Genomic DNA, 12390 nt, shown 5'->3' on the forward strand with positions numbered 1-12390 from the left:
CTATTCGCCTCTGACCTCCGACGGAAGGACGCCTGCCCTTTATAGACGGGCCGACGCAACCCCTTGATTCGATCTGCTATATTCCAGAAACCGCCCCTGGAATATCTCTACGTGCAACCGCCCGGAGATCTCGCACGTAACGTGCGTGCCCGTTGCTTCTGGTTAACGTGGCAGTCTAGGTGTGATATTTGATAACCAAATAAACAAAAAACCAAAAAATAAACTGCCGTTTAGAACACGTCACAACACGATCGCGCATCGTCACAAGTCATGTGATAAATAACGCGAAAAACGCGAAACGCGAGCGAGCGCGTGTGCCAGCATCCATAGCCCTTTATTTATCTCATGTGAAGAGTATGGAACACTCCCATATATAAACTGATTCCATTCTATTCAGATGGTCGATATGTGACTAAAGTCTCGTGCCATCTCTACACATTACTTTGGCTTACTTATTAAATTGGGCCACGTACAAATGAGCCTAATTCAGACAAGGATTTGGGTCCACCTCGGCAGTTGCTTAACGGAATGGCAATCAGATTCAGCACAGCTGGTATTGTTTACACTTTAGACTAAAAAAATTAAGGAGATTATTATTTTCTCGATCGTTTCCTTACAGCTCAACGCAACAAGTAGAGAAAGGAAGAAAGCGTGACAAGACCCAGCCAGGAGGCAACTAGCAAGGCTGCAAAAGAGCAAAAGCCACCACGCTCCACGCCACGCAGCTGGTCTTTTCGTCGATGAAATCGGAAGCCCGTCTAACCGTTTCCCGTTGACTGTTCCACGGCTCCGTCCGACCAAATCCGGTAACGCCAATACATACCGACACGCACACCACTGACGCGGCAAGGGTCTCTGCTAACGGACCCATGCCTTTGCAGCTCTACCTGTCAGAGAGTGAGCCGCGCGCCTCGCCACGGACCCTGGCAGACAGAGACAGCCTTCGCCGTCGCCACGTGCTCCGCCCCCGAGGCCGAGCCCCGCCCAGACAATAATCCGCTACGGCCACTCCGTCGCGCACCCCCACCAGCAGCAGTTACCCTTTTGGCTTTTGCGACGCGCACAGACGAATCGGAATTTGATGCGGTTACACGCCTGAGAGCGAGCGGTGGCCGGCACGCATGGCGGCAGAGAAGCAGGCGGCGATGGACGGGCGGAAGGACGGGGTGGCGCGGGAGGTCATCCGGATGGAACGGGAGGCCGTCATCCCCATCCTCAAGCCCAAGCTCGTCATGCGCCTCGCGTATCTCATAGGTAAGCCACCACGACGCCGCTTCTCCCGATTTCTCTATTTACTCTATGTAGCAGCAGCAGCAGCGAGGGGCGCTCGTGGTCTATGACTGACAGGAAGTCTGGGGGACCGGCGCGAGGTGTCGGCCGGATTTCGTCTACTCAGTTGTACGTAGTGTTGTGCTCTACTCATTCGGCTCGAAGCATCAGCGTTCATCGGTCAATTTTGGTCGGTTCTGGGTCCAGAAGTAGAGATTCCTCTATCTGACCTTCGGCACGACTGCCAGTCATGCTTAATCGTCTGCTGGAATCCCATGGGGGCTTACGCTGCAAAAGCCAAAAGGGATTAGTGCAGACAGTGTTCTTTGTATCCAGGATTCCCCGTTGATTAACTATTCGTGTTCGAAAAACTGCACGCAGAGCATGAAGCTGATCGGAACGAGTTCCTGAAGCTGTGCAAGAAGGTGGAGTACACCATCCGGGCCTGGTACCTCCTCCAGTTCGAAGACCTCATGGCAAGCCTTCGATTTGTCTTTGTTCTTTTACTTCTGTTTGATTGCTCAAGGGGGCACTGATGGTTAATTGTCTGTTTTCTGTGTTCTCGATGCAGCAACTGTACTCACTGTTTGATCCTGTTTCTGGTAAGGAGAGGTTACAGCAACAGAACCTGACGCCGGAAGAAATCGAGACCCTCGAATTCAATTTCATGACATATCTTTTCCAGGTCGGTTAGGTACATGTTCCTCTGTTTAGCGTTACACACTTACACTATTACTATGGGCCAACGTCTTCCTCATCTTCATGTACACTTGTTCCTTATTACTTCACACTGAATGCATAAAATCCATGAAAGAATGTTTAACATGGATACAGCAGCTGTAACTGATTTTCTACAGACCAACAGGAGCCACATGGTGGCAACCATTGTTCCGATTTAGTACTCCCTCTGGTCCAGTTTATAAGGCGTAGTCTGACATATCTCGGTCTCCTAAATTAAACTTTGACGATTCATTTATTTATGTTATATTGTGTATGATTATAGTTTTCTATTATATTGTGTATTGTTATAAACTTATGATTATTTGATAGTACCCTTATTTACAAATATAATAGTGTCAAGTTTGTAGTACAATAATTAAAAGGTGTTTGCTAAATTAATGGCAGAAGATTGTAAAGTTTGACTCTTAACATACACAAAATGCCTTATTAACTGGACCAGAGGGAGTACCATGCATTTATTCACACCACTGAGCTTTGACTTTCTGGCCTTAAGTACATGGTTTATAATTCAAGACCTAAATCCTCATGGGAAATGGATTGCTTAGCATATTTTGTTCACTGTTACTTTTTACCAAAAGCATTGAAAATATGTGAAAAATGTTTAACATGGAAAATGTTTAACTAGTTTTGTTTAATCATTTTTATTTGTGTTCTGTATCAAGTAGGTGATGGAAAAGAGCAACTTCAAGTTGCTATCAGATGAAGAGTTTGATATTGCGCAATCTGGAAAATATTTGTTGAATCTTCCGATCAAAGTTGATGAATCTAAGGTTTGATTTTTTTTTACAGAAAAATTAAAATAGACTTAGTAACTTACATGACTAGTATTTTGTTGACGATCTATTTGCTAACCTTGAAATGCAGCTAGACAAGAAGTTGTTGACAAAATATTTTAAAGAGCACCCACATGACAATCTACCAGAGTTTTCAAACAAGGTATTATTCGTTCATGCAACTTTTCTTTTCATCCTGATGATACTTATGTTTATGAGGGATGATTAGAAATCTACAATAGCATTGGATGTTTTCATCATCCTCTGTTTTTTCTCATGGTTTCCTAAGACACATTCTTCATTGTCCACATCTTGTAGTATATCATCTTTCGTCGGGGCATTGGAATTGATCGAACAACTGACTACTTTTTCATTGAGAAAGTAGATGTAATGATATCCCGAGCTTGGAGGTCATTGCTCAGGGTTACCAGGTATCTGCACTCTTTTGCAGCAACCTTTTGTTTTTTGAACCCAATGTACTCCAGTATACAAAAATATTGTATGGTGTTATACCAATGAATTCTTATTTTTACTACAGGATTGACCGGTTATTTTCTAAGAAACAACATTTGAAGCCAAAGAATGGTACGAAGAAGACTGATGAAATTAATGAAGATGAAGAAGATCCAGAATTGTTTGTTGAGAGAATTCGATTAGAAAAAATTGAACTAAGGTTGCTCACTGTTCTCAGTAAAATTTGTTAGACTGCCAAAGTGCCAAACATAGATCTAACATGCAGTATCTTTACACATGTGAAACAGTTTGAAAAATCTCATGAGTAAGATGACAATTCAAGAACCTACATTCGATAGGATGATTGTGGTGTACAGGTAGATTCAATGTTCTGATTGCTCAACCTTCAAATTCATGATGGACTCTGGTGTTATTATTCTTGATGCAGTTATATTATCTGGCCTGATTGTGTATGTACAGGAGGGCTGGTACAAAGACTGAACCTGATCGGGGAATATTTGTAAAGCACTTCAAGAATATCCCAATGGCTGACATGGAAATTGTTCTTGTAAGCTAGATCACAAGAAGTTAAATTGGTGTATAGCAGTTTGATTATCATTGTAGTTGCATCTACGGTTGTTATCAGTGACCAGAATTATTATTTTGTAGCCAGAGAAGAAAAATCCGTCACTAACACCAATGGATTGGGTCAAGTTTCTCATTTCTGCTGTTATCGGTTTGGTATGTTTCTAATGTCTTGGATATCCAGCTACAGTGATGTTATTAAATATCAATAGCTTATGACTTGCAGGTCACTCTAGTTGGCTCTCTTGAAATGCCAAAGGCTGATGTATGGGTTGTAATAGCAATCTTGTCTGGTGTGATTGGATACTGTGCTAAGATATACTTCACGTAAGTGCTTAATTGACAGATCTTTTCCTTCTTACCTTGAGCCTCATTCGGTTGTTAGTGCTCTGTAACAAATTTAATGTTAGTGCTATGTAATAAATTTTAAATTCTCCTTATTAATCTTGCTACCTTTTCCATACTAGTGCAGTGATTCTAGTCTTTTGCTGGTATATGACAGTATGACACATTTATGTCTTGTTATATACAGATTTCAACAAAATATGACAATGTATCAGAATTTGATTACAAAATCAATGTATGACAAACAGCTTGATAGTGGGAAAGGAACTCTTCTTCACTTATGCGATGACGTGATACAGCAAGAAGTATGAAATAGTTGAAAACCGTACTTCAAACCACAAGCTCGTACCTATGCCTTATGTTCACTGATATCCCATCATCCATGGTGTAGGTTAAAGAGGTCATAATTTGTTACTACATTTTAATGGAGCAGGGAAAAGCCACTATACAAGTAAGTATAGCTAACTGGTGTTGAACTCGACATTAATTTTTCCTTTGTATTGCTTTGAGCATTTGTGTCACCTTGTTCCTTAGATTCACTCGTTACACATTTCAGCAACTCAGACCTTGTTTGCTATTAGATTGTTGGGAGTTGTGTTAACAGCTGTAGCTGAGTAGCATTGTTCAAGTTTGTTTTGTCTTTTTGTTAGAATGCAGCACGTCCTATCCAGATGCTAAGCCAATACATACAAGACCAAACCTTTTGTGTGATTCTTGGTTGTGGCATGTTGCATCAAATACACTGTTTCGACTGAAGGTTAGATTAGCGATTATAGTTAGACAAAATTGACCTGTGCAGAACAGTTGTGATAAGAAATTTCTGTGGGTTGTAGTTGTCAGGAGAGCTTGACAACAAATTTTAAAAATTTGGCTCCACTTGGATGTCATTTGCTCAAACACATTACACATGGTGTAATCGTGGTTACGAGATGTGTTCCAGCAAACACCATGCAAGTGGTACAGCAGCCACCTGTGCTACTTTTTTTTTGCTTTATCTCAGGACAAATTACTGCAAATTTAGCAGTGTTATTAAAACTACGTTTAAACGTCAAAACTCTAATTAGAGGTTGAAATCGCGTTTTGACATTTTAAACTGTAAAACATAGTGTTTCATGCGTTTTAGACCATTAGCTACTTTTGGGCCCAGTCTGTTAGTTACTTTTGGGTCCAATCCGGCTCATGGGTGAAGTTTTGGTAAGCCACTAACCTCTTTGTTTTGGTATTTAATTTCATGTTATTGTCTGAAATTATGATATATTGGTATTTTTCCTATGTTGTTTAAAACTACGTTTAAACTTTGTTTAAATGTTTATAAGTCAAAACTCCACCTATGAGCGTTTTATCGTTTTAATAACCTTGAAATTTAGAGAGCTTCATTTTTTTTGTTCCTACCAGGATCTTGATTTACGGTGTGAAGAGCTAATCAAAGAAGAGTTTGGCGCAGATTGCAATTTTGATGTTCATGATGCTATAAAGAAGTTAGAGAAGCTTAGCATTGTTCATCGGGTAAATCTCAAATCAATTCTTTCTAATGCTGAAGTATATATTACTAACTTTTACGCACATTAAGTCACAGTCATCAGTGTTTGCGAACTGCATCACCTTCATTTTATAGGTTAACACTTATTTTGGTCTTGTTTGCTGCCAAGTATGTGAGCCATGCTTGTGTGCTATATGAAACATGCATGGCTGCATCTTTGTTTGAAATTTGAGGTTCATAGGTTCCACTAACATGGGGGATACTACATGTGATTCCAGTTAGTTACAACAGGCTGATAATCATTATATGATTTTAACTGTTTTTACTTAAATCCAACATATTTAAGCTGTTTAGATTTGAAGGAGCAGGCTGAGATAAGAACATTTTGCTTACTCTCGTATGGAGCTCGATTGTGATTTTGCCCCTATTTTTTTAACTTCCTGATTTTACCCCTACATGTATTCGTTGTATTTACTCCAATTTCTAACTCCATTAGCTAGAGGCTAGAGCAGAAATAAAGGAACCCAAAAGAAAAGAACTTTTTAGAAAATTGGAAAAACGACCATTCTGCGTCACTACCTCATGAGAAGCCGTGGCCCTGTGACCCTTCCTCGGTTTCCCCCTCTTGTTGCATAAGTGACAGTGAACACTGGGTGCTGTGTTAGACTCGGCTGGGCACGGCACGGACGGCACACGGCGTTGTCGACAGGCTTAGGGGGCTAATTGGAGGTGGGTATTTTTAATTGTACTGACACCATTAGATCCTTCCAATGGTATAGGGGCAAACTTAATCTTTAATTTGGAAAGGCAGGGTAAAATCACTAGGTTGAAAAAGTTAGGGCAAAATCACCATTAGGCTGTCTTTAGCAACATCCTCTATATTTATCCTTTATATACGTCCTTTTCAGTCTCCTTTAAAAGATTTTATCATCTATATTTCCTTCCTCTCCAACAACGTTCTCTAAATCACGTCCCTTATACGCAAATACCTATATTAGAGACATTTTTTATTTTTTATTTTTGTACATACGTATTTATCATACTCTCAAATGTATTGTACATATTTTAGTTTTGTTAAACCGGTTATTTAAAGTATTCAAATGGATAGAGGACCGTTCAGAGAAATTCTATATATAGATAATCCAGCAGCGTCATCTAAATTTAGAGGACCGTTTAAAGGACGCTGTTGGAGAGCGTTTGATCCTCTATATTTAGGATACATGAGGCTTTGCAGAACCTTGCTGGAGCCAACCTAGTCCCTAGAGCTGGGGCATGAACACAGAAGCCCCCAAATAGAAGTGACTAGAATCAGCAGGAGCAATATGTGATTTTTACAATCTCAAACTTATTTTCCACTGCTCTTGCCACAACAGTTTTTTGTGTCCTGGGTAGACAACTTTGTCAATAGCAGATACGTGCAATAATAACTGAATAACAAATGGATAGGTACAGTCGACAATCAAAGTAAGTTGCATGGTGTACTAAACCGCACAGTTCACGATCTGCACAGCACGAGTAATAAGGCTTTCCTTTTGTCGCAGGATTCGATTGGAAGGATCTTATGCGTTCCGTTGAAGCGTGCGAATGAGATCATTGGTACGACGACCGAAGAACTGGTGATGCGAGCACAACAGAACCTTGCTTCCTGATTCCATTTCCAGTCACGATGGATTGCTGTACCTTCCCTGTCATCTCCCTGCAAAGCGCGCACCAGAGGGGAAGCTTAGCTTCTGATCATCCCGGAAGTCTATTCCTAGTCTCATCTCCCTGCAAAGCGCGCACCAGTAATAAGGAGGAAGCTCCTGGTCATCCTGGAAGTCTATTCACCTGTACATGTGTACGTGTGTATCTTTGCATTGCAGTGCCTTCCCTCTCGTTTGGTTTAGCACGGAGTGTATATGTCAAACCCTGCTGTTACACAGTTGTACATAACAATTATATGTATTTTTTAAATATATAACAGTACAAATTCGTTAGTTCTCCCTAACAGTATAATCTTATTGCATGTCGCAGCTGTTTTCTCTGCGTCTCGGCTAACATCCGTCGACGTCGTATACTCCGTCTCAAACTATGTTTTCGCCTGCATCTCTGCATGTTAGGTTGCAGCTAGTCTCTGTTCAGAATTCAAGGTTCACGAAAATGGAACGGCTAATCCGGCTTACCGACTAATCGATAATGGGTGCCGGGGATCCGCAGGTTTTAGATTTTGAATTTGAGAGAATTTATAAATTTTGAAAACTTTTAATGTCAATTTTCATATAAATACTGTGGATTATTTGAAGACTTTCTGTTGAAACCAAATTTCAAAATGAGATCTTAAACTAAAATTTATGGAAGTTTTGGGAGAAAATAAAAAAAAAAGAAAAAACTGCTATATTGACTAGGATTGCTGATGAGCCACTCCTCAAAGCTAATAAATCGAGTGTAGGACTGATGGGCAGTAGGAGCTAGTGTTTCGGGGATTTTTTTCTTCTTATTTTCACTAGAAATCTTTTTGAACTACCACTATAGATTAACAATATTTGTAATAATAGATTATGTTATTGCTATTTTCAGGAATGTCGGATCGAATCGATTCGGTTTGGGAACACGAGGACGACATATATCCTAGATTTAGCTGCAAGTATTGCAAGGGACAGTTGATGATAAATGTAGGAAATCATGGACGTGGTGACACAAATTAGTTCAGAACATGTGGTTCAGACTGTCACTAATAATAGAGCAAACTACAAAAATTCATATCGTATGATAGTCACGAAGCATCCTTCTATTGTGTGGTAGTCGTGTGTGGCTCATACCATAATTTTGATGTTGAAGGAGACTTGAAATTTTCCTGAGCATGATGCTGTGATTCAAAGTGCTAGACGAATATCATAGTTTCTTTACAATCATAACAAGTTACATTCCATAGTGAAGGAGGCGATTAGTGGAGAGTTGGTTCGATGGAATGCCACCAGATTTGGAACAGACTACGCATTCTTATAGAGCTTTCTTCGCCGGAAAGAAAAGTTCATGGAATGGATGTTGTCGGGTACCTAGAAATAGGGTACCCAAAGATAGCCCACGAACCGACGCGATCCAACTGCCAAGTAGCTCGGTGTGAAGGTCCAAAAGCCCTCTCGGGGACGGCCCGCCAAGCCGACCAGCTCACCCACCGAGCAAATACCCGCTGAGCAACCTAGCGAGGCGGGGCTGCCGAGCAACCTACCCGCTGAGCAACTCGGTGAGGTAGGGCTACCGAGCAACCCGCCTACCGAGCAAACCAGCGAGGCGGGGCTACCGACCAAACCGCCCGCCGAGTAACCCAGCGAGGCGGGGTTGCCGACCAACCTGCCCGTCGAGCAACCCAGCAAGACGACAACCGACTCTCGGTCGGACACCTCTACTGAATGGAAGAGCCGACCTAATACCATTGGGCCATGTCGGCACGATGGGACATCACCAAGCCATGCCCAGACCATAGAAGCGGTACCGAAGGGTCTCTATCAAGCATGATGCCGGATACGTATCCACACTGACCAGCGGGACCAGACGACCCTAGTCGTAGGGACCTCAACTAGGGCTAAAAAAAGCTCAAGCTCGACGAGCTGGCTCGGACTCACAGCAGCTCGGCTCGGCTCGGACCGGCTCGACGCTCAGAATGAGGCCGAGCCGAGCCTGTTTTTTGTGGCTCGTAAAAAGAGCGAGCCAGCTCGGCTTGGCTCGCTGCAGCTCGCGAGCTGGCTCGTGACTCGATACAACAACAATTTATTACATAAAATCTTAATTAGCATATAATATTAGTACCGATTAGACAATTAATTTATGTTATTTGAGACTACTATACAAAATTAATCTATTTTCTGTATAATATTAGTGATATATCTATTTTACTAATTTAAAATATGTTATTTAAAATATTTTTAAGATTTTATATTATAATTTAGAGAGCAGATCTACGTTTATGGCTAGGCTCGTTGGCTCGGCGAGCTGGCTCGCGAGCGAGGAGAGAGCCGAGCTGGGCCACTTTTTCAAGCTCGCCAGATGGGCGAGTCAAGCCGAGCTCGGCTCGTTGCATGAGCGAGTCGCAGTGCGCTGAGCTCGGCTTGACTCGTTCCACCCCTAACCTCAGCATTGGGGTCTCTACAGTGACCCATACTCCATAGGGGACAGGAAAATATGCCATACCAGGCATACGCCTATGCATGATGAAAGGTGACGCTAATGGGATGACGACAGACGAAGCTGTACCGAAGACATCCCTAAGCCACGCCATGAGCTGGCTCAACAGAACCCACCAAACACTGCCACATCTAAATCTGAGTAGCTACAGGAACCCATCGAAAGGCGGATGGGTCATGCCGCCAGACTAGAGGTACGACAGTGTACGCCACGACAGACGACTCCACAGGGGCTAAGAGGGCAAGAAGCACAACCCAACAGACGAGACCACAGGAGCTACGAGGCCCAGAAGTAGGAGGCCGAACACCTCCCTAATAGAATATAATTTCTCATTGTAACGTGTACCCTTGAGCTATAAAAGGGCAAGACAACCCCCATCCAAAGAGATCCCATATCCCGCAGCTTCATACAAGCAACCAGCTGTAACACGTTTTGAGCAATACTATTATTAGCACTGCACTGGACTAGGTCTCTGGCTTGAACCAGTATAACCGACTCGCCTCAGATCCACCTCCGAGCCCCCCGTAGCTCACCATTCGGAGTGAGTCTACACTAACACCCCTGCCGAACACAAATCTTATTGTCCCCCGGTTCAAGAAACCACAACAGTTGGCACGCCAGGTAGGGGACAGGGCGCTCAGCCCCTTACCAATGGCATTCGTTCGTCCGTCGATGAGCTCGACCGAGGAGGATTCATCGACGTATGGCGAAAGGCTGAAAAGCGACATCTCAAGATGCTCGCCATTGATCCCAAACGACGCCTCAACAGTCGCGCCAACGCCATCAGGAAGAACGTGGTGGGAGGCTCAAGCACTTTGCTTGAGGTTACCACCGTAGGCTCCCCCAGGCTCCATCTTGCCCGAAATCGCAGGCGGCGACCCCTAGTGGAGCACAGTGGTATTCGAGGTGGCCATTGCCATCCGACAGCCAAGAGTGAGCAAGGCCGCCGGCGGCAATCAGTCGCTATGCTCCATAGTAGGTGGAATCACCTCCCCCGCTCGCGGGGAGTGACTTCTTCTACTTACCAATGGGTTTCAGGAAGTCATAATGACGAAGGCTACGCATTCGTCAACATGACCTCCCTAGAATCCATTGGTGGGGCCCCATGAGCCAGGAACAGTGGCTAGCGCAGTCCGTTGCACTGGTCTATTCCTGGTTCCCTGGCACGTGCGGTGGCCATGGCCTGCCGCCGCACAAACTCACGACGTGCTCAGTCTCCACTGTCGCACACATTCAAGGGGGTTGAGTCCCAAATCGCTCAGTATGCTGGTGGAGACCGGCAAGCAAGCCATTAGTGGGTTGCGCCTTCGGCAACCTCATCACACATGAGGTGGCTAGCCACGGCGAGGAGGGCCCATGGAAGCTCTCCACGCAAGCCGGTGTTCCCCATACCGACACATCGGCCATAAGCTCCATGGTGTTTGGAGTAGCAGCCAACAACCTCAACCAGGCACTGCTTACCCCTCGAAGTTAGACATGCGACAGAGCTCAAACGGTTTAGGACGGCTCTAAACCTTACGCTTGGAAGGTAGCATGAGAATGAACTCTTCCTGCGTAATGGGGTTACATTTGTTAAAGTCCCAGTCCGGTATGGTCGTCCCCCGTAAACCCGGGTCTGGCGCCATCCATGGCCTAGCCTGGTCAGAGCCGCCCTGATAAACATGGTATCGGGTGAAACATGTACCCCATTGCGAAGGAAGACTTAGTCCTCATCCATCGGTTTCTTTTCCTACTTACGCATGTTTGATTCTTTCTACCCCTTTCGAGGATCTAAACTTTTGTTGTGCCTAGAAAAACCGAATAATAGTGCATATTATTGTATTTGGCTTGGAACATCATTTGACAATGAATGAGGATCGGATCAACCAAATGTTTAGTCCAGGAAAAGGGCCACATTCTCAGGGATGGTCCGGAGCCGTGTAGTCGCTTATCTTGGTCCTGCACCATAAGCTAACACACCCACCACCCTAGAACAGCTGATCGAGTACCTTGGAATGAATACTTAGAGGTCCGGACCTCATCCAAACTCGGGACATGCTCCAAACTAGGACCAACTATAATAAGCACTGATATTGAAGGATTAATTGATTAATTATAGCAGCACCCAAAGCGAGATCCGATTTCTAAATACATTCATGAAACCTAGATTATGCTTCCACTTTGTCACCCCTTTTTCATATCCTCCCTTGTGACAGGTAAGGCCCGGGTCATGAAGGGCTAGGTCCAAGGGGAGAGGAACATGTTCTCAGTGGTGGTCCGAAGCCGTGTAACCGCTTAGCCTAGTCCAGCACCCTAAGCCTACACACTCCACCATCCTAGGATGCATGTTCTAGAACCTGGGGCTGGCCCCTAAAGGCTTAGGCCTCATCCTGACCGAGGGACAAGTCTTGAGACATTGCTCGGCAAGGTTCAGAAACAAAATCCAGATGATTAAAAGCATTAGGAACAACGACCCGCAGATACGCTGTTGAGCACCATAATGAGGCCATGTGTAGGGATGCCTTTTTTGCAGATCACCACGCGAGGAGGCGGAAAGGAGCTGTCACAAGGAAGAGTCGTGCCGACCGCTGCTCCCCTCACCAG

The 12390-nt window shown here is 44.0% G+C and overlaps 1 protein-coding gene across 3 annotated transcripts; it reads left to right on the top strand.

Annotated features, from left to right (window-relative positions):
• The first annotated feature begins 692 nt into the window (after positions 1 to 692).
• LOC100193553 (uncharacterized) lies at positions 693 to 7633 on the top strand. Of its 3 annotated transcripts, XM_035962900.1 has the most exons (16): positions 693 to 806; positions 882 to 1254; positions 1651 to 1745; positions 1841 to 1954; positions 2676 to 2780; positions 2875 to 2946; positions 3102 to 3214; positions 3322 to 3456; positions 3545 to 3613; positions 3717 to 3804; positions 3906 to 3977; positions 4048 to 4148; positions 4354 to 4471; positions 4558 to 4617; positions 5562 to 5672; positions 7188 to 7633. In XM_035962900.1, the coding sequence occupies exons 2-16, from the start codon at positions 1122 to 1124 to the stop codon at positions 7293 to 7295; spliced, it is 1494 nt and encodes a 497-aa protein (XP_035818793.1). In that variant the 5' UTR covers positions 693 to 806; positions 882 to 1121; the 3' UTR covers positions 7296 to 7633. The 3 variants fall into 3 exon arrangements, with proteins under 3 accessions (XP_035818793.1, XP_008661419.1, NP_001132136.1); XM_008663197.4 differs by lacking the exon at positions 693 to 806 and having other exon boundaries at positions 1020 to 1398; NM_001138664.1 differs by lacking the exon at positions 693 to 806 and having other exon boundaries at positions 1091 to 1254; positions 7188 to 7600.
• The last annotated feature ends 4757 nt before the right edge of the window (positions 7634 to 12390 follow it).

This window comes from Zea mays, chromosome 10, assembly GCF_902167145.1.
Source record: "Zea mays cultivar B73 chromosome 10, Zm-B73-REFERENCE-NAM-5.0, whole genome shotgun sequence".
In the NCBI taxonomy this organism is placed as follows: domain Eukaryota; kingdom Viridiplantae; phylum Streptophyta; class Magnoliopsida; order Poales; family Poaceae; genus Zea; species Zea mays.